Source organism: Colossoma macropomum, unplaced genomic scaffold (genome assembly GCF_904425465.1).
Source record: "Colossoma macropomum unplaced genomic scaffold, Colossoma_macropomum, whole genome shotgun sequence".
Classification (NCBI taxonomy): domain Eukaryota; kingdom Metazoa; phylum Chordata; class Actinopteri; order Characiformes; family Serrasalmidae; genus Colossoma; species Colossoma macropomum.
In genome coordinates, this window is record NW_023494802.1 from 25,632,499 (window position 1) to 25,656,357 (window position 23,859).

General features: G+C 37.4%; 1 protein-coding gene across 2 annotated transcripts in view; it reads right to left on the reverse strand.

Moving 5' to 3' along the window:
* Positions 1 to 23,859, reverse strand: part of chchd6a (coiled-coil-helix-coiled-coil-helix domain containing 6a) — a 121,505-nt gene that overhangs the window by 18,952 nt on the left and 78,694 nt on the right. The window contains exon 8 of one of the 2 annotated variants that reach the window (XM_036590614.1): positions 7,036 to 8,349. The exons of the other annotated variant lie outside the window; for it this stretch is intronic. Within the exon in view, the coding sequence (XP_036446507.1) occupies positions 8,326 to 8,349 (24 nt within the window). The 3' untranslated portion in view covers positions 7,036 to 8,325. Of the gene's footprint in view, positions 1 to 7,035; positions 8,350 to 23,859 lie in introns of those variants that run through there. 2 annotated transcript variants of the gene reach the window in all.

Below are 23,859 nucleotides of genomic sequence, written 5' to 3' on the forward strand. Positions count from 1 at the left end.
TGTGTCTGTTATGTTTTGTGGTTGCGTTGCAGCCAATGGCACAGGAAATGTTGTGGGGATAGGGGGCAAAAGAACTCTACTAAAGATCAACAAATCCCCTAGGCTAATATTCCACAGTGAGAGATTCCAAAAAGTGATTCCTAAATAAGGAATAGAAAGACTTTTAGCTGAATACAAGAAACATTAAGTAATGTATTACTAAGCACTGACTGAAATGGTGCCTGAACTCATGCACATGCCTCATTTTATCTTTTATTTTTTCCAATATGTTAAGTTCAGCAAAACGAATAATAATGTTGCATTAAAATTTGCAGAAATATGTCATATTTAGGTTTGTTCCATCCAGTGGTGCTGTTAGCATTTTTCAAATTTGTATACTGTGTGCATGTATAATTCATCTTTTTATATGTAATCCAAAGAACATGTGTATAGTACAAATAGTATTTTGTGGGGAGACAGAAAAAACTGTGATGAGCAGTTTTTCTACATGAGATTTTGATGTGGGTAGTAGGGCTGTATGATATGGGCAAAATTCTACTAATGCATTTGTACTGCAGTTGCTACATGCATTGCAATATTTTAAAGCCAACTTGAAATCAAAACCCACCGTTTTACCTTGCAGGTTCATGTCCCCTCTTATTCATGATTCATAACATATTATTTTAAAGCAAAATTGTTTCTTGGATTTTATTCAAAATGTAAAGACTTTTGCTCACTTTTGATTATTGGCTACATCAGTAGTGGGAAAAATAATGTTAACCCATAATATCATGTTTTACCTCCTACTCCCACTACCCCCGACTACCATCAAGCAAAAACTCTCAGCACAAACTCACCCTGATAGAAAATGTCACTAGAAAATACATCATGGTAAATGGCAATTTGTTGGCAAATTTTTAAAGACATCCGATTCACACTGACACACTAGGGAATCAATAATGTGACATGGTTAAAGATTGGCCTGCATTATTTTGACCAATATAGTTTACTTTTTTTTAGATTACACGATTATCCTAATTCATTGAAACAATTGTTTAGAATTGTCATTGGTTAGGAAGCTCAGTGCATACAGTAAAATATATTGTGATTTGTTAACACAGGTGGGTAGTAACTAGTTACATTTACTCAGTTACAAAACAGTTTTCCCCCAATTTAATTTTTGCTAGTTCCAAACGTATTTCCCAATCACATCATACTACCAAGCTAGGAGAGTAAAGGCCAGCACTTCTTTCTAAGACACACAAAAGCCAGCCACCGCGTCCTAATGCCACTTTTGCAACATCGTTGGACAGCTGAACATGCTTGGAGGAGAACGCTTCTATTACATCAGCTAACAGACATGATGGTTGATGGGATGAGCAGGCCTCCTACCCATTCAAGGAGAGCAAGGCCAATTATGTTCTCTAGGACTTTTGGCCACATAACACTTGCCACTCGAGAGATCCTCAGGTAAAATTTTTATGGATTTTTACTCCCCTGGATAGTTTCAAATTATAATACTTTTACTTCTACTCAAGTATATTTATGAGGAAATAACCTACTTTTTTGTCAGTTGCATTTTAGCCTCTAACATTTAGTAATTAACTCCTTTTCTGTGATTGATTGCACTAGTTTATGTTGGTGACATCTACATAAATTACGTAGCAGGTTATGTAGCATTTCGTCTAATCCGAGTTCAGTTTTAGAGGATCTGTTAAGATGATTCAATGGCACAAAAAGATATCTTCACCCTCCTTGCACAGCATGATGTCATTTCTTCAGTATTTAAAACACCACCTTCAGCCAAAGCTGAGTGTCACCCATCTTCTCCATATGTCACTACATCTGTCTCTGGCAGTGAAAGGAGACAAATGAAAAGCAATAAAAAAAAAAAGTGTCCGGAAAACGAGTCAGCTCCGTCCCTCTCTAATTACTCTCTTCTTTGCACAGACAGAGAGGCTAATAAGAGTGGAGGGGTAGCATGGCGTGGTATTTGAAGTTAAATGTCAGTTGTGAGTGAGTGTGTCTGTGTGAGTGTGTATGGTAATCTAATATCAGCTGGTTGTGAGTCTATTTCTCTACAACAGTGTTGCCAGCACACCCCAGAGCTCATATATGGCGGCACAGGTTGGACACCGCTGGAGGACAGCACTGTGATTTGGACAACACTAATAACAGTGTGTGGAACCCAAAGGGTTAGCGGCTAGCGTGCTGGAAATGTCAAGACCATACATTTCGATAGAGGCAGCAGAGAGGGCAGGACACAGGCCTCAAACTGCACTGTTAGAGAGCGAGAGTAGCTTAAACATGTAGACTAGATATGTCCAGGTTAATCTGAGTGCGCTCAGAAAGGATGTTATTAGGATACACCATCACCTGTGACAGCACACCCAATCATGTTTTTCTTATAAAAAAAAAACAAACTTTGATTTAATTTAGAACTAACTTTTAATTTTGTACTTTATTAAAATAAGTTGATTCTATGTAGTTTAATAAATAACATGTGGCATTTTGTGCCTAAAGCCTGTGATAGTTGTATTGCAAACTGGGTACATGACAACAACTCTCATTCACACAAGAAAAAAACCCACATAAACTTTTGACTTTTGTGATATTTCTAACTAGATAAAAACATCAAAACTAATCTAATGTCTAATCTAAAAATCTAATGCGCATTCTCTGCTTTTTATCCTGTTGCAGTGATTCAAAACGAACTTACTCTCTTTGAGGACAGTACTATACTTATCTAAATTACTTAATATTACATTTGAACTCCCAAAATTAAGCTGTGGCAATAAAAATTTTCGATTCAATTCAATGAACAGTGAGTGTTCAGACAGTTACAGTGTTTTAAAATATTTTGCCTTGTATCATTTAGGTATTGGGTTTGTGATATTACACTTGGTATTGAAGTCAAAATTCTGGTATCATTGCAACCTTAATTAGACACCATAGGAGATATACCAAGAGGTAACACATTCCTCAATATTTTTAAGTAATTGTATTTTTCTGTATCATTGTATTTTAAATGCCATTTGTTACTGCATGCCTGATGCTCAAACAGATAACAGAAGGGATGAATACGAGCAGAGCTGTCAGCTCTTATTGTTATGTGATGGAACACTTATTGTGTTAACCTCTGCCCTCCTCGCCTGCCCATGCCCCCAGCTGTCAACTCTCCTGCACCAAATCGAGACCCAGAGCCTCACTTGTTCCCACAGTCCTCTGGCTAAAGAGTCTGCGCTCGTGAACATCCCTGTGGTGCTCACACAAACAGATATGGCTTTCAAGCTAGAGATGCCAATCCATCTTTTTCCCTCCTGAAACAGATTCCAAAATCTGGACTCTGTAGCTACAAAGTAACGGGAGTATGTGTCACCCAAAATCTTTTTTTTTTTAAATACTTCAGTTTCATCATAATAAAGCTACATCATATACAGTAAATTAGAAACTATTGTCTGTTGTTGCAGTGGTCTTATATGTAGATAGGTAATAATAAAACATTCAAGTTTAATTTAAATAGCTTGTCTCAGTCACTGTACAAACCAAAATGATGTTTGTTTCTTTCACTGATTTAAGAAAACTCAATAAATGAGGATTATTAATATTCATTTTTGCAAAGATTTTTTTTAGTGTAAATTTTAGAAAACAGTTGCATGGTACAGGTTTGCTCTAAAACGTATTTTCAACATGGCAAACTGTACCATGGTTTTAGATATGATGTGAGCAGACCATAATCATATGCAAATAAACATAAACATAAGTACAGGCTAATGTACTATAGTAAAGCTAATGTACCAGCATGCTATTTAAGATGCATCTTAATGACATAAGGTTTCTATAAGGTTTAGAAAATTGCACTGTTACAATTTTATAACAACAACTAATGCTAACCATACACTAGAAGACTTTTGAAAGACTAAAGTCTGACACCCTCTCACATCTAAAGACAGTGTCATGGTTTTTAGTCACAGACTATGATTTTGCAAAGACGAGGAATCTTGCAGAGTCACTATTTCCTTACATTCTATAGTGGTACAGATGGGAAGATATGCTGGCTGAGCATGTAAAGATCCGGGGCTCAGAGCAGTTCACTGTAGAACTGTGTACTCGGACGGATCATCACCCAACATCTTTTAATTAACCTGTAAAATGTGAAGTTACTTTTTTTAAATTTGATATAAAGATTTACACATCAATACAACATGCAGCGATTCAGCATTGTTGATTGGGTGTTATGAACTAAACCATAAAAAACAAACAGTGTAACAGAAAGCAAAAAATAAAAAAGGAAAAAACATTGATGATTCTTCAGTAATGCCATTCTTCAAGTCATCTGCACATTTCCTTACATCACTGTTACACTCAGTGAACCTGAAATATTAAAACAGCCAGTTTAAAGTTTTTTTAAGTTAATATGATTATTATATTCAAGTGGAGCAGATTCGGCGTTTTTACAGATATTTCAGCCAGTCACACGTATATTTTCTCTCTCTCTCTCTCTCTCTCTCTCTCTCTCTATCTATCTATACCGCGCCGCGCGCATGCGCTCGCCCGCAAGCACTCACGCGCGCCCCTGTCGCGTCACTATTTTCATGAGCCAAGACTTAAAACTTACGATAATATTAAACATGGTTGATTTTGTCGCAGCGTCAAGAAGAGAAAAAGACTGACCCAAGACCGCCATCTTTACTACTTTACACTAAATGATCGAGATGACGCGAGCGCGACAATATGCAGATATGCAGGAGCTTCCATTTCCAGAGGGCCCTATCACACAGAATTTGTGTTTCACAGCCAAAAAACAAAAAACAACAACAAACACACACACACACACACACACACACCAACACCAACAACAACAACAACAACAACAACAAAAAAAACACAAAAACACTACTAGGGCTGTCCCGAATAATTTGAATACTTGAGTTTTTGTTATGTTGTTATTTGTTTCCTTATTTAGTATTTGAAAGCTTTGTCTTTGTAAACCCTTCAGACCGGACCAGAATTCTAGAAAACTGTACTGACAATATTTAGAGTTAGAGGCTTATGGCTTTTATGGCTTTAAAAGCATACAACATTTAAACAAAGTTACTTTTTATTTCTATTTTTTATTAATTTATTTGATTATAGTTTTGATTGTTAATAGACATTCAAGTGAAGAAATTGAGTGCTTGCTCAGTCACTTGTTTAGCCATAGAGAGCTGCATAGCGACCACAGAGCTGAAACACAAAAACAGTGGCTAATCGGTTTAGCTGATTTCTATAAAATATGTACTAATTTAAAAATGGGTATGCAAAGCCTGTAAATGCTATTCAGACCAGAACTGGGGAAAAATAAAAATCAAAGCAAAACAATATATATATATATATATATATATATATATATATATATAATATATATATATATATATATTGTTTTGCTTTGATTTTTATTTTTCCCAGTTTGTTTTAATTCTAAAAATGTATACATTAACACTAATTCTGTCTTTCACACCAGAACCCATGATTGCTGTTGTAGTTTTAAGGCTTGGAGCTCCAAGCTGACGCAGTACTGCAAAGTCACCACACACACACAGTGCTGCTGCAGTGGAACTTCTACTGTTTGTGAATTTTTTAGCAGAACAAGCTGTTACCCTATGTCTTGAGTCTTTGATTTGCATTGGCTATAAAAGAATGACAACTTTCTTGCCATCATTATTCACTTCTTCTTTCTCTGTGAATTCATCATGTTTTCTCAGTGTTAAATAAAGAACCCGAATCAGACTTAATGTGAAGGATTCAGTGTGTTAAATCGAATGGAAGAAAAAAAATAAAATATTAACGTATTGATTTCATGGGCATTAAATTGACAACTTCAGGCAATTATGGGAAAAGCCTATAAGTCACTGGTCACATTACATGTTGATTTAATGCTCTAAACATGTTGGAGTAAGAAAATAAATATGTATGCAAATACACTCTAGTGTGAACAGTGGTACAACAGGTACATAAGTGTGGAATATTACATACAATTCAGCAGGACACCACAAGCTTTCAAACACCTTCTGGCTGCTTCTGACAGATAAATTCAAGGAAATGTATCATTGCATGTGCACCACGCCGAATCATGACGGATCACACACATGTACGCGTATACACACATACACACAACCAAATACTCTACCAGGACTAGCCACACTCGATCCTTAACAAGGTCATCGCCAAGTCAGTCCCAGGTGCATGTGGACCTTATTAGGCCTGCGGAGGGATGTGCATTCTGTGACACACAGTCAAACTGCGAGTGTGTGTGAGCCCCAAAGCTTCAGCGCATACTTGGATGTGTGTGAGCTGGATAATTGAGGGTTGTATGTGTGAGATGCTGTCTCACTGTAATTGCCTCCACTCACTTGGGAGCCCCCACCACGTCAGAAGCAACAAATGGATGATGTGTGCACGTGTGTGTGTGTGTGTGTGTGTGTACACGTGTGAGAGAGAGATATGTATCGCACCAGTGCTTGCAGATCAATCATCTCATCTTTTTCCTTTTCTCCCACATAAAGTATCAGTTTATATTTATGAAAATTGGTTACATTCAATCGCACAACATTCTGTGCGTTTTAAATTTAAGATATGTTAGTGAAATTGGGTTTGATTAATTGTCTATGACAGTCCTATTTTCATGTTCCACAGACCAGAAACGAAGAGACTAAAAACTAGATCGAACTGAGCAAAGATAAACACCTGCTTTAAGAAGCAGGAAAAGTATGAAGAAAACACAATTGATATTTGAGTGCTTGAAGTGTGTTGGAGCCAATGTCATTAAAAAATATATATATTTACAAGACATTTTTTTTAAATTTGGAGATATAGCACGTTGCTGTATAGCATTAACCTACATGCAATTCTAGACAATAAATGTGATCAGGAATTTAAAATAATTGATATGTAAAATCAATAAATAAATAAAGTTTCTTCTTAATGCTGCGTTGTCCAAATTCATCACTCTGTTATTCAGGCTTAAGGCCATTACACGATGAATATGATGTGAATAAACAACGTGAAGATGCTAAATATTCTGACACAATTTTATTCACATCAAATACATACCAGGTGCAACACAATTTATTTGGAATTCTGCCCTATTGTTCATAGTGCGGTCAAAATGTCTATACAAAATGGGTAAATGGTGAAAAAGGTAAGCTACTTTTTGTTGTGGAAACACAACAAAAAAAGCAGCAAAAAGACCAAGGACAGTTTTACCGGCTCGTTCTGAAGCTGGAATTTTATGGGAGCTTTTGCACACAGTTAGGATGTCTTTAACCAGTTTGAGCCCCACCTGAGCTGCTTTTGGAGATATCAACGCCATGCCTGACAAGGCAGAAGAAAAACTAATTATTAGCATTATTAAAAAAGTTCTAGTTGCTGGGACACAATCGATCAGCCACCTTGGTTGTTGCTATGCCAACGGCAGAAACAACCGTGGTTCGCAAAAATCAAATAAAGGGCAAATAAAATATCGCATTTTCACAGTTCAAAAAAATCGCCTTTAGTGAGTTATAAACATGCTCAAATTAATTCACTGATGTCTGAAAAAATTGCATGAATTAATTGCGGTTAGTGTGTAAAGGGCTTTACTTATAAGCTGTAGATGAATAAAGAACACAGATAATGTCATAAATATGATACTTTGCAAATAGAGTGTATTGTGTAAACCTTATACTGTTAAGTTTTAGGGATCTAAAACCAGTTTTATTTCTTTGCATCTTGCATAACATGATAAATATCATGAAAGTCTTATAACAACTGTATTGCACTGTAACAATTTTCAGCTGCCCACTCCTAGTACATCAGTTGCACATCAAGAGTAAATGCTAATGACTGATATCTAAAGCACTAAGAATTTTCTATTGATCAACTCCAAAACAACTTTTACTTGCTCCTCAATTTTCAGTCTCTATCTCCATTGACTTATCACATTCATATAATTGTGATTTCAGTCACATTTCACAAAAGACACTACCACAGCAAGCTTTAAGCAGATGTCTATATATGAGGATATATAAGAATACATGGAGTAAATCCTGATAAATAAATGGCCAGAATTTCCTGAGTATGCACTTATAAAATTCAAGACTTGCATTTGTAAAACCCACTCTCAGTTTTCTTACAGGTAAAAGTATTCATTATACCCTGTCAAATGTGGCATGTACATAATAGTGCAACTTAAAAATGAAAGATTATATGGTAAGGGAACAGAAAAGAAAAGAAGGCATGCTGGCGACTAAGCAGTGCTTAAGTGCCTGCACACTGATAAGAGAAAGGGAACAGAGTGGCACAGCTGCTGACAAGCTGGAGTCCTCCTCATCCTCGATTCACCAACAGATTCTGTGTGTGTGTGTGAGAGAGACAAAAAAAAGAAAGAGAGAGAGAGAAAGAGAGAGAGAGAGAGAATTAATTTGAAAATCGGGGGGAAAACATGTCCTTTGAATTAAACTTAGGTTTAGGCAAACATAACTCACATAAACATTGATTTCAACTGGTATGCATTCCTGTCAAGCACCTGTTGTATGAAGGAAATAAAAACCTTGTATTTTGAATCTTGATAGTTGTCCCCTAAGGATTAGGCCCAGAGCATTTGTTTCAAGTAGTAGAAAGCAAAAAACACTTTAATAATGAAGGCCCTACCTGAAGAAGACACATACTTGTATGCTTGTGCAGGGTAAAGGCTATGACATCCAGGTGAACTCACTGTAGTTCACCAAATCAATACAGCACAAATAGAAGGGGTGAGAGAAGGCTCAGAGAGGCTCTGACAACAGATCATCAGTTCATTCACTTCCTTTCAAAACCATTCATCCAGAGCAGCAGTGTGAACTCACACTGGCCCTTATGTGACTGGCCACACAAGAGTCAAAACTACCCAGAATGCACCACTGTGTCACTAAGGCAATGGTTAGGAGAAAAGTACTGTCTATTCATTTCATCTTGAATACAGACAGATCTAGACTGAGACTGAGATTTTATCCAGATAATCCAAATGAATAGTAGGAGTGAGACGCCACTACATCTTCACTGCTGTGAAGAAAAGAACTGAAGACAGACCAAAGCTACTGAAACCCAATACAGAGGGCCAGATGCACTCTTAGCCTTTTGCACCAGGTTTCAGACACAAACAGGATGTATTCTTCTTTAAAAGTGGTGCACAAGACCAGTTTATGAGGCATATGCTTGTAAGAACTTCAAAAATGATTTCCCCTTCTCATACATGTCCAAAGGTTTGTATACATCTGCTCTTCCGACATTTCCTTCTACAGCTTCTACTCTTGTGGGAAGGCACATTGTACTTGGAGGATTTAATTGCATTTTTCCATAAGAGCTTTAGTGAAGTCACTTACTGATTTTGAATGATTTGTTCTCAATCACATCTAGCACTCCAACCGAAAGGTATTAAATGGTGCTCCATTACTCGAAAGAATGCGATTCCTCTGCTTCAGAGCTCAATGCTAGGGAGCTTAATACACTTCTAGCCAACATTTAAAGAGGAAGTACTAGGCATGGTGTCCTTAGGCTTATGTGTGGCTGCTCCAGAATGTTTATTGGCAATGCTTCTTAAAGGAGAAGCTGTGTGTGCAGTAAACACCTGTTTTAGCAATAGATACTTTTGGACATTTACTGTATGAGAGAGTGGGGCACATAGTAACATGAGGTAAATGTGGTTCTCCTATGTAGTTAAACAGGTTTAATAGAATGTGCTTTAAAGTCACATTCCCCCAACACTCCCATAGCAACATCTGAATTTTAATAGCAGTCAAAGATATTTCTACAGATTCACCCTCAAAACAGTTTTTGTACAATAAAAGGAATTTTTTTTCATCATAAGTGTTTTGACTACTGGGCTGTGTATAGGTCACAGAATTCACATGAATATTATAACTAAACATTGTTTTAGATGCATTGTGAGCACATTCAGTGTCTGCATTAGGGCAAATTTTGCGCCTTCTCGCATACACATATCCGGGCCAGAGTGTAAAGCAGGAAGACCAGCTGCATGAACAAAGCCCTAGCATCTGGGATGATGTACATGGAATGCCACTCATGCAGGTGAGGAGAAGGGCGTAATCATCACCCCTAAAGGTCAGGGCCTTTAACAGCCATTCACTAGTTGCTATACATTACTAAAGTGGTGAGTACCAGGGAGGATAAAAGAAAGAAAGACAGAGGGTGAGCAGAAGAAAGAAAGGGAGCAAATAAGAAGGGCTGAAGCAAATGAAAGGAAATTCTCAAGTCCAGAGCTAGACACATAAACAGATGTCAATAAACTTGTGATTATAGCAGAGGTAATCTAGAACACAAATGTGCCACAGCAGGAAGTGGACAGAACCAGGTCCATTTTTCACACACTTTTCACATCTTAATCTTAAATGACAAAATAAATATTCTACTTTCCTCTTGAATGCAGAGGTGCATGCAGTGGCTGAGAAAAATTTGTTTCAACAAATCCCTACTGAGCCTCATCTTGCCTGTGGTGTTTGTGCTGCAGTTGAGGAAGGTATAGACGGTAGCTGTCATTCTGATTTAGTTAGGCTTTCACATGGTCCAAGTGTGTCAGAGTTCTCGCAAATTATGTGATGGAGCATCAAAGTTCATATGCACCAGAGAGATTGTGTGCATCCTCCACCATCTTAGAATGCAGGCACAGCTACAGTAACATGGAGAGAACTAGAGATGAATAAATTGGATTGAGGAAATCAACTCTCATTCCCATCACAGTACATGGACTGTACTGGCATGGAGTTTGAGCATAATATGAAGGCGTCAGTTCATTCCAGGGGTTGCTCCCAAGTTAAATCAGCATGAAAGAACCATAAACTACTAACATGGGCCACACAATAAAACTGATGTGTTTTACTTGAGTGAATAGCTCTCTATTACTCACATGAACACCCAGCTTGTAAAAGAACCAGCAAGACTTATGCCACACCAAAGAACAAGCACAGTTGTCGCCTTGGAGAAATTTTCAACAAGCCACCTGATTTGTGAGCTTGATGGTGTCTAAGGGCGTCATTGATTCCAGTCCCATTCTGGGAGTAAAAGTGTGTTTAAAAAGCGGTCTTGCCCTGCGTTTGAAGAGATTCAAATAACAATTACTGTTGGAGGACCTCTTAGACCAAGCATGGGGCTCACTGTTGAAGAAAGAGCTACAGTAATGGTGGGTTATGAGGATAATTGCTGTGGGCCGAGCATTGGTACCTGAGGAACTTGGACTACATTGAGCTGCGGCAGAGCAAGATATTGACCAGCCGCAGGAGGTAGTGGTGTGAGGTTAAGACACATGGAGCGAAGTAGGGCAGAAAGAGCCCAAATCAAAGAAGAGAAATCAATGACCACTCCTTAACATCGCCAGAACAACACACACACACACACACACACACACACACACACACACACACACACACACACATTTGTAAACTAAAATGAGAGAGAGAATAGAAACACTAAATATGCATTTTAAGACAAATTGTCAATAAGTTCCATGAGTTGCATTTGCAACAACATAGACATGGAAGTAAATAAAAATCCAGGATACAATTCAGCAACTCCTCAGCCTGAGCCAATTTTAAAGCAGACAGCAGCAGCAGCTAGCTGTCATGCCTGAACAGACAGTGAGCAGAGGAAAAAAGGATGAAGAATGATCAAATAAGACAAACAAACAAGGTCGAGAGGGAGTTCTTTTTGAACTCTGTTCAGCCAAGAGCACAGAAAACAGCCAGGGGGGAGACACAGAGTTCAGGCTCAGAGCAACTCCTGAAAACTTCACTCTTTCTCACTAACTTCTGATCTGCCCCTTTCCATCAAAAAAAATTTCAACACATACCCTTGCAATTGCAATATACACAGGCAAATATATTCCACATCACAGACTGCATTTGTAAGGACAGTGCTTTCATGCTCTACAAAAGGAGTGGATGCATAGGCAGTGGGATATGGTTACTACATTTGGAAGAAACCAACCACAGACTTCAAGAGAAAGATCAATATTGCACTACAAAAACAGAATAGATGTGGACTGGGGACTGAACATCAACAGATTATAACTGATTGCCCTCTTGAGATGTGGAGAACATGTGTGATGTTGACCTGCCCTTAGACCCCTTGGAATAGAGAGGGATTATACACACAGATCTCAGGTGCCTTCGTTCCAGTAGGTCAGGTGGACTTTGTGACCTCAAGCCTCTACATCTTGTCCAAAGTGACAGGGCACTGACATGAGGAAAGAAATATATGCATAACCTTTACCATTTCTGCCATTCAGAAAACAATACTCCCTCTTCAATGCTCAACCTCAAAAATGATGACTTCTGTATTACCTCATGTGTCTAGAGGGCTAAGCTACATGAATGCATCATGGTATGCCTAAATAATGCAATATTTGCTCTTTAACATCATAAAATGTAAATAAATTACAAATATATCAATTTCCACTTTGAATTCATTAGTCTAATTGTCTAGTATAGTCATTTTCAAATGGGTAAAGTACAATATTATTTATTTATATATATATATATATATATATATATATATATATATATATATATATATATATATTGTTTATATTGTTTACAATATTTGTTTATTAATATATTGTTTATATTAAGTGAAGTTTTATTTTCTAAGTGAAAATATACACATATCCTCTTGTGGGAACACTCCTTGTCATATTTTAATGCACAATCACTGTTTATTTAAAATAAATTGTGTAAATAAATGTGGCCTATGTAAAAGTTATGGTACATATTATGTTAACTTTTTCCAATATGTTAAACTTAAAGAACTAAATTAACTAGATAAATAGAAATTGTGTATTAAAACTAGGAGAAAATACCATTGTGTTTGTTCCCTGTAGAGGATAGGTCAATTTATTTTCACTTAGAAAAATAACAAAACACTGGACCAAGGGTGTTCAAACTTTTGTATATGACTGTATATAGTCACGGGCGGCACGGTGGCGCAGTGGGCAGCGCTGTCGCCTCACAGCAAGAATGGCCTGGGTTTGATTCCCGGCCGGGCGACTAGGGTCATTTCTGTGTGGAGTTTGCATGTTCTCCCCGTGTCTGCGTGGGTTTCCTCCGGGTACTCCGGTTTCCTCCCACAGTCCAAAAAAAACATGCAGTCAGGCTGATTGGACATGCTAAATTGCCCCTAGGTGTGAGTGAGTGTGTGACTGTGTATGTCTGTCTTTCTGCCCTGCGATGGACTGGCGACCTGTCCAGGGTGTATTCTGCCTTCCGCCCAATGACAGCTGGCTCCAGCACCCTACCGCAACCCAGAAGGATAAGCGGTTTAGATGATGTATGTATATAGTCACTCAACCAGCCATGCAGGGCAGCTGATGGAGGAACATAAATATAACTTATTATCTTATTTGTGGTCTGGATCCACATTTCAGTAAAGCTACTTTGTGACCAGGTCTTCTATAAAAAGTGCTATACACATAAAATTAAAGAGAAGTGAATGGAATTAAATTAAATCACATATTAAAGTAGCATTAAAGTAACAGACATTGTGTGAATAGTTCCTCTCACTGAATTAAACCCAATTATGCCTGTTATTTGTATCACTGCCATTCATTTTAATCACACAGTCCAAAGACTGTGATTAACTCTTGTGATCTCACCTCTAATAATGAGATCATTCAACACTGCACTGGTGTCTCAGCGTCTAAGAAAGGCTTGTGACTAGAGCAATTCTACAGTTGTAAGTGGCATTAAAAGAAGCAGAGTACATAAGGATCAGGCCTATGCTTTTGGGCTGAGACTCTGCAGAACTGGAAATCTTCTTATCAGGTAGATGGCAGGCAATCAGCACTCACAAGCATGCTCTCCTCAAACGTCAACCACTGATGGAAAAGAGGGAAGAGGGGAAAAATGTCCCTGTCATCAGAGTGCACGCTTTCTTGTTCTGTGAAGCCATTTCTGTTCTTCTCCTCTGAGGGATGCCCTGGCACCCTGGTTAGGTTCCCTTGAAAAGCACCATTAACTGGAAAAAAGTAAAGGGACAGTTTGATTCTTACTATACTGTCTAATTATGACAACCATAGAAAAACAGGATGGCTTTGAAGCTTGTTCTGTGGAGGTTCTTCAAACCTGGCTCTGTGAACAGAGCTCCAGCCAGGACAAACAATTTGCAGGTCTTCCTCATGCGTTCAATCGAATGAAAAGCAGGGCAGCGCTTTTGGAGGCCAGTCAGGCAACAGGTTCGGCCTCATTCCGCTGCCAAACAGGAAACTACACACAGAATGCTTTGGGGTAACAAAGCTAGATGTAAAAAAGGTGACCAGGCCAAGTGCACTTTTATCCCAGCTGGAGGACCGAGTGTTTTAAAAAAGGCCCATTCCAACATTGCACTCCACTATGAAATCCATGACAGATTAAAAAAAGCAAAAAAAAAAGGAGCATACTTCCAGTATTCCAGGCTTAAAGTTTCTTTTTTTTTTGAACAGAACAATGTCTATCCATGTGGACTGTGTCATTATCAGGTGTTTTTAGAGACAAGGCTTAGTGGTGTGACTGCAGAGCTGTGGTGGAAAGGTCATGTCGGCCATTGTGTTTCTGTCGCCACTCAGCTCCCTACTGACTGCAGTTTCAGGGCTTTGTGCTGCTGCTCATGAGGCATGCTGCACATCTGAGCCAAAATGGAGCCTTTGGAATGAGTTCGATATTCTATCTGAAAGTGCAAGGAGCAGACAATAGTGAGGGTGGAACTGATAAGGGAGAAGCGAGGAAAGACGCAAGGAAAGTATGGATAGAAAAATTATCAATACAAACCATTCATGAACCAACAATGTAGCAAAAGCCTTTCCTTCGACGTATTCTTAGCACTTTTACAATATGTGAGGGCCTTTACATTTGGAAGTTCTATTTCTACTTACAACTGCCAGTTCTCTACAAATCGAACAATTTAAGCATAAAGCACTACATACGTAAATCACAGAAAGTAGTATTAAGAATAGAATATGCTTGTAGTATGTACTTTCAACGAGTTTTTAAAAGCTGCAGCTTCTTTTACTCCTTAATGTTCCACAGGAAAAGCAAAAAGAACTACCACAAAGGATCCCTCTAAGGAAGAAACAGTGAAAGCCAGAGGGCAAGGGAGGGAGGGAGCACAGATGAGGAAAGAGAGAAAGAGAGAGAGAGAGAGAGAGAGAGAGGGAGAGAGAGAGAGCTGCAAAATAAAAAGAGCCCTTCTATCAATTTATTTGAAGGTCATTTTTCCCCTGTGCAAAATGTGTATTCACCAAAAGCTTTTCGTGCCATTTTCCTGATGTACTATATTGTGTAAATGTGTTGCTTGAACAATAAGTCTACTTTGAGCTCAGACCACTTCAGCATGCCACTTTGAGAAAACTTTTCAAATCTACGCTGGCAACAAACTCACCATTATGCTTGATGTTATTTGCCATTGTGAGTGCCATTATTTCAGAACACAAAAGAAAGAGATAGAGGGATGAAAGATGCCTCAAAAGGAAGATAATGTTCTCTGCTTTGATTGGTTTCTTTTAACACTGACAGAGCATGGATCAATTCACTTCTGAAAGGAGGGCAAGGCTGTTTACAACTGCAGGACTGCAACAATATGAAAATGAAATCAATAATGTCACTGTGTAGCAAAGATGCCCAGAAACAGAGTGTCTGAGGCTGAAGAGTTTTGCAGGAAAGAGAAAAGAAGAGGCCAGCAGAATGTATAGACAAGAAAAGGGAATAGGCTAACACTGAAAAGGATTTGCAGAAACATAGCATTTGACAAGTAAATAAGGAAGCAGACTGGCTCTAAAAGGCAAATCTTACAGCTTTATTTAAAAAGCTTTGGAAATGTTCATCTGAGCCGTAAACACAAAGTTTTTTTAAATGCAAAATATCAGGTTGTGTTCTGTCCCCTGCTGGTTTTCAGAAAAAGCTTTTTTACACATGCTTCCCTGAAGTACATGTCACATACAGAGCAATGGCCAAGCCTAAGTTCCATATCATCATATCATATCAAGGGGTTTGAGGGATTTACATTAGAATAAAGGGAATGATTTCAAGCCTACAGCCTCGCCTCACTGAGCTCTATCAAATCGGTGGCCATTGATTAAAAGTTCCTCTGCCTGATTCTTCACATACGGGCTAACGAGGGCTTCGGTGGGAGAAGGTCCAGAAAGACTCTCTCCTCACAGTGCAGCACCTACAGCACAAAACAATATACAACCCACTGGCATTTAAATATAATTTAAAAATAGGGCTGAAAGACACTAAAGGAAATTGCAATATTCTAGAGGTTTTTTAATAAATATTGTGTTATTTAAATATATATATATATATATATATATATATATATATATATATATATATATATATATATATATATATATGGGTAAATTATTCCCAAATGTGGCTAATTATCCCTCTAGCAAAGAAAGGAATGCATTTACAGGGCACATCAGGACAGTTGTCCAATATGAGATAACTTTGTTGTATTCATAACAACTGCGTTGCATTAATACTAGCAGTGGGGAAAAATAACTGATTCTTAGAAGCATTACAATTCTCTCTTGAAAGATTCTGAATCAACTGTAAACCTACTGTAAAATAAACTCACATGAACTTACAGACATTATAAAGTAACATACTTTGGCCATCTTGGAATAACAAAATGAAAGAACAAAGAAAAAAAGATCTCACAAAAACGTAGTTTCATTCATTAGATAGTAAAACAGGCCTATAGATTTATCAAATGCATAGAGTTTAAGCATTCAAATTCAACTCAACTAACAATAATTATAGAAAAAAGTCATAATGTAGGCTACAGACTTGAGACGCCTTGAGAAGCGTTTTATAATCTTGTCACCCTGAATCGAAATCAAACAGAGCTGCAAGGTGTCTAGAGCTTCCCACTCCTAATTAGCGGTCACTACGGCTGTTAAGGCTGGACACAATTAAATATAATTATTTTGCTACAGAATGCAATTGCATTGTGCTTTGCAATATATTAAAGATTAACTTGTGAGCCTCTAAAGACAGTTAATTTTGTATGTTTGTTGGACCACCGATACCAATATTTAGCAGAACACCAACAAAAATTCATCTGAATATGGTCAGGATGCTAATGGCACAAAATAAAAAAAAACACTGCAATTTTGCAGCCCTAATTCAGATGTCAAAATATTATCCAAATGTAAGAAAGGGTACTGGTTTTGGTTTTGGGTTTGGAATTGGATTGGTTGTTGGGAAGACGATTTTCTTTCTCAGACACATGAGAAACAGTAGTCATTATTACACGCAGCCTGATAATCCGTTAACAATCTGACTAACACGTCCATGTATACATCTCAATCGGAATGAACTCAAGTCTGATTAAGGCCGTTCTGAATACCAGCCAGAAACTTGTCTGCAGAGGAGACGAAGTATATGCTTAAAATTTAAGAGACTTGAAAATAGTTAGCAGGATGGATGGCTGTAAAGCAAATTAAAAATGCCAACTGAAAACTCACTCTAACTGGACTCACATGATGCTTGTTGTCATGGTAACATCTACACTAAATGGTACTCTGTGCATGTGCATGATTTTGGATCTGATTACTTGTAGTGTGCAAGTAAACGGAGATTTTCATCAGATTGTTGAGTAAAGTGTGCATATAAACACCTCAGTCTTAACCTATAATCAGAATGAATTTTGTCAGGTTGGTGAAAATCTCTGCATGTAAACACAGCCACTGTTTGAAAACTGGTATTTATTGTGCTGTTAGGATTTTCAACAGAACATTTTAATGGAAAATATCCCTAATATCGTTGCAGGTGAGTTTGAGCAAATAAAAATTTAGAGAGCTGTTAGCAACACGAACAAAGACCATATACCCGTCCCTCCATAGTTTTCTCCCGTGTTCAGAGAGTGAACTAAAAGTGAAAATAGTACAAAACAGCAGTGTGTGGGATGCGACCCTGTGGCCATGATACTGACACCTTTCCAAAGAATATGAAATAAAAGCTCTGAGTGATCAGCAGAATTAATGCTAAGACTTACAATATCACCAAAAATTTGGCTCAAACGGATAAAAGTGCATAATGATCCTGCCTATTATACACGCACAGCTTGAAGCCAGTGTTGCCATTTAATTATTTCTAAAACAAAATCACTCTTGAATAAATTAAAACAGTAACACTTTTAATGCAATGAAAAGTCGAATTACATTTTTTGTGATGCTTGGCCATCCTAAGTAAAAGTAAAAGGCATTAGAAATGCTCAACCTCTGGGGTTTTGCCCCAGATGAGCATCAGATGATTTTACTTAATTATCACTGAGGAGTGCACACATGGCTTTTTTTCCCCAGCCGAAGATACTGACAAAGAATCTTTACTGTCCTATAGCTAAAGACATAAGACATAAAAAAGGCTGAATGAACTCTGATGTTGGAATTTATAGATATTTTCTATTCATCATTTTCCCATGTGCAGAAATCCACCACAAATAAATAATATATATATTTTTATTGGTTTAAAAAAAGACCACAAACCCAATGCAGTATCCTCTAGTCTCCTTTAACTGATTTGCTTTTACCTCCTTTTTGACACCTTCTGGACTTTTAATTTTGTTTCAAAAAATGAGATTCATTGAGAATCGTTTTATAATCGCTTCTTGGCACCCTGAATCAGAATCGAATAGAATCATGAAATGCCTAGAGCTTCCCATCCCTAATGCCATATATTAAAGAAGTGATAAATACCTTTATTGGTTTAAAAACAAAAAAACAAAGACCACAGACCCAACGCATCATCTTCTAGCCTCCCTTAGCTGATATTTGCTTTTACCTCCTTCTTGACACCTGGACTTGCTTTTATTTTTGTTTTACATTCATATAAATATAAAATAGTTGAAAAAAAATTGAGCATCACTTACTATGAGAACATAAAGAGACACACACATAGCAGGATGTGCTCCCAGAAGTCAAACCAAGGGCGTGCAGCACCTGCCAGGCTGTCTCTCTCAATCTAACAAATGGGGGAAAGTGGGTAGTCTCAGACAGTGGCGACTGGAGGAATTCAGCCAAGCGCATCCAGCTTAATATACTTAGTAATCTGACGAGGTGTGGGCTGATGGACAGCAAGGCTTGGGGCTGATGGCAGGGTGCAGAGTGGAGGGCAGGGAGTCCAGGGCAGGTGACCAAGAAAAAGACTATGAGTGGGGCGCATGATATCGAGAGAGTTTTCTGTTGACTAGCACAAGGCAGACACACACAAACCATGAATTAAAAAGAACAATGAAACTGAATTCGGATACTCAGTTTACCTGAACACTGTAAACACTAGGAAAGAAAGACTCCTGTACACTCTCAGAAAAAAAGGTACTGTTCAGGTCCATTTTTGTTCCTCAAGGTACAAGCAATGTAAATGTACCCTCACAAGTACAATAGTGGTCTTTAAGGTCTAATTGTGTACCTTTGATGAGTGATAAAGGTACATTACATGTACTTTTCAAATGATAGTATATATTTGTACCTTTTTATTACTAATTTAATTTTTTAAACAAAAAAAATAAGAGAGCATGTGTGGTCAATGCATATTTTCAAAATTGCATATATAAGAAAATAATTTAATTATCATTCCTATATACTATATTTCTTCAATTGTATTTTTCCCTGTGAAGTCCACTTATGAAGTTTGTGCTTTTATGTACCAAAAACAGAGATGGCTTATTTTTACATAATGTTCATTTTCCAGCCTTTCTTTATCTCCTAGAATGAAACAGGCTGCTTTTGTTACTGTGCCCTTGAGACTGAAGTTTGTAAATACTCATTTGCAATTCCAGGCTTGAAACATTCCTTATACTTCATATATTTCAGTGTTAATGGGTGAGGTTAAACTGCTTAGGCTGGATATATAGATATATTCAATTGTGTTGAGTTTCATTACATCACAAAAACAATTAATTCAAAATGTGCTGCTCTTCAGCTTAATTTCATAAATGGACTGTACGAACTGAGGAGTGAATGATATATTTTGTTACTTTAATAATATTTACATACTACTTTTATTTTAAAGAAGTAAGAAAAACTAATTTTTATGATATGGGCCCTTTATTCAAGTTATTTGAGTCATTTGAAAATATATTATTAATAACTAAATTGCCTCTTTTCCAGCAGACAAGGAAACAAAAAAATTGAATAATTGATATCCTACAATATTCTACAGTAAACAAACATATTAAAAATCAGTGGTTTTGGCGGATAGATATTCTAACCCTTTCACACGCGGAGGGATATGATGTTCTCCTGATCCATGCATATAGTACTGCAGGATCAGTTGTCATTTCTGCATATTCTGGAAATGGAGCTCACACAGCTGACCACTGAGGACTTTATTAAGGAGCTAATCCAGTCTGGTATAGATGTGACTGAAGAGGAGGTAAAAAAATTCGAAGGTGAGTGGATTTTGTGCAGTGTTCGTGGTGCTAATGTAACCATATCGTTTTATTTGCTAATTTTACCTCACAGGTAATTTGGGAATCAAGCTAGAAGTAGTGGATTTAGTTAGCTAACGCTAGATAACTAACGTCAGCTAGCTAGCTAGGTTATCTAGTAACACGGGCTAATGCTAGCTAAGGTTACTGAGCTTCTTGTTTGTGCAAGTAACATTAAATAACAATTTGACGTTAACCAATGTTAATATACTAATTAATGCATTAGTAAGTTATTGTTAGTTCATGTTTATGGGGTTAGGAGTGATACTGTTGCGTTTGGTGCCAACAAAATAATTTAGCTAGCTAGTTCGCGAACGCTATCTAACATGCTATCCTGTTTGACTAGCTAGCTAGGTTATATTTTTTGTGATGAAAACGTCATAACAGTTAGCTAACTAGTTTTATCCCGTTTAAGTTACCGAGGAAACGTTTTAATAAAAAATGCTTTTGACTTTGTAAAAGGAAGTTAGTGGCACAGTATAAAAGACTTTAGGCCTGTTTTACATTTGTCCTGCCTGCTCACTTCTGATTAGCTAACTTATCGTTACCTTCTCCTATTCCCATTCCCGCCTGCACGAGCCAGAATGCCCTGTTTGTTAGCTAGGTTAGCTAAGTTAGCACACTAGCTAAGTTTTAGTTGATATGACATTAGATTTCAGTCGTATTTATCAAAATTAAAGCTTCCTAAAGGCGTCCTTTTGGTCTTAAAAATATCCAACTTAGCTCGCAGTTTTCAGTGTTTTAAGCGAGGTTTGAAATATTTTTGGCGGCAATGGACCTGGATGAGAGGGGAGCATTTGGGGGAGGGGGGCTAACGTTAACCTCTATTTATTTAGCATACCAGCTGCTGAAACTGAAGAGCCTGTAGATTAAAAATCTATACTAACATATGGTAAAAAACGTTTTTTAAAATTCTAAAATACAGTAATGTTATGCGTATTCTGTTTTCATAGTTATCCGAAGTTTATTTGGTTTTGAATTTTGAAGCAATATGTAATGTGTAGGTTATTAAACGAGTTCGTTTCTGTGGATAATGCTGTTTGAATCAATTCTGGCGGCGCTGGTGAGAGGAGTCGACTTAAATGCGACTGGGGCTGTGTCCAAAACTTCTACAGATACATTACATTAATGAATGGGCTGCAAATATCGAAAAGATTAGTTACTTAAAATATGGTTTAGTGGTTAATGAAGGTTAATTTTCACAGGATTATGACTATAATAATAATTTACTCAATGAGTAAATTGCTCCATAATTCGTGTTCTGTAGCCAGTTCAAGCTACAGCAGTAACTCCCTTCTGTAGATCCCTGCCACATTATAGCCTAGCCCATGATCAGATGTCACATAGAAATATTAGTCTGTTTTAATCATGTCACGTTGCCTAATATTTGTTTTCATGTGAGTAAATGTGTGGGATTAATTCAGCAGACTTTAGCAGATACCCTGAAATAGCATTTTGGTCACTCATTATGTGAACTGTTTATTCATGCTGATGGTTAAGTGATTTAGGTTTTTTGTGTTATCCCTTTTTTACATTTTAGACAGTGACGTTGATGGAGAAGCTGTGGATTGTGGTCTCACAGAATCGATGATTTCATACCTCTTTGAGGGATCATTCAAAAAGCAGGCAAAATTTCACAGGTTTATACAACAGTGGAAGGAAACTGGGACATTAAGACTTGAACCTATGTCTGTAGAGTGTCATTTGCAGTCTTCATCTGAACTAAGGCATGTGTTTCTAAAAAATTTTTTAATTTTTTTTTTATTTTTTTAAGTATAAACATTCATATCTTTCAAGTAACAGTGTAGTTTCCATAGACACTAAGTATTTACAATTAGCACATTGGGCACTAGACATTGTTTAAGTGGTCATTGGATCTCTTTTTATGGTTGCATATTTTTAATTAACATTTCTAAGTGCTTGTTTAATGCTCAAGATCCACAATATATCAGATATTCATATCATGATCATTTTTATGATAATTATTGTCATATTTCCCAGCCCTATTGGTGGTCTCAGTGTGCAGATCTAAAGTGTAATTTATTTGGTTTTTTTTCTTATTCGTTACAGTCATGACAGCTCATCAACAGCTTTTCCTGCAATTTTTGTTGTTCCAAAATTCCCTAGAGTTGTTAAGACAAAACTGGACCAAAAACAGGCATGGAAGATTTTGTCGTCAGATCGCCACAAGATCATAAGAACACTATATGAAAGCATGGCTCAATACAACATGTAGGTTTAAGCAAAAAAGTAGGCTAAAATCTTATTGTATTGAACTCACCACACAATTTATAAACTTGAATTCTCCTGTGTTGTTGTAAATGATGCTTTATAGGTATCCATCTACAAACGAGTATGTGCAAGTGTGTAAAGCTCTGGTTTTGAAGTACCCTTTTCTGAAGGACAAAGAGGGGAATGGATATGTGAGTTGAAAGATTGTTAGTGGAAGTACATTTGTACTTTTGTTTTGTTGTTTTTGTGTAATTCAGTTTAGTACCACATTATTTTCATTCCCTGCAGCACACCTGACACATGTCTCTAAAACGGAAGTTCAAATTTGAGCGGGCTCCACTGGCAGATAATGATGAAGTGAACAGAAGTTTGGCCATTGCAAGAAGCCCCATGAACCTGAAGCAAGCACCCGCAAACGAACTGAGAAGCCTGTGGTGAGAGCTCTATGTTCTCTGTTGCCTTTAATAGAGACTAACAAGTGTACACTGTTGCCATTGTTTTGTCTCTCATATAATATATCAGGTGGGGACTTCAGTGTCTTGCATTTGAGTTTCATTTAAGTGCTACATGCAGTAATACATACATACATCATCTAAACCGCTTATCCTTCTGGGTCACGGTGGGGTGCTGGAGCCTATCCCAGCTGTCATTGGGCGAAAGGCAGGATACACCCTGGACAGGTCGCCAGTCCATCGCAGGGCTACATGCAGTTATAGAATTTTTTAAAGAAAAAATGCAAAACAACTTGAAGTTGTCAACTGATCTAGCTGAAGTTTTAGTATGTTACAGATCACGTTCCTTTAAAATACAGTAAAGTTTTATTTGGAGTTATTGTGTTAGCTAGCTAGCTAGCTAATGAGCTATCTAAATACTGACTAACCAACCATTTCAAGTTGTTTGTTCTATTTCCTTTAAAAAAATGCGTTTAGTACATCCCGGGATACAGAATAAAGGGATTTCTTCTCAGACTTGCAGCCCAGTGACTTATGCCTCGACTCTGATTTGCATAAAACAAGTTGTGAACTTGTCATTAGTTTCAATGCAAATAGAATACAAAACCTCCACAGTTTTCAGTGTGCAAAAATAGGAAAATTAGTCTGTGAGACTGCATTTGTTTGTGTCAGTTATTTTATTTTTCCCTTCGCACTAGGAAATGAATGTTATTGGGGAGGA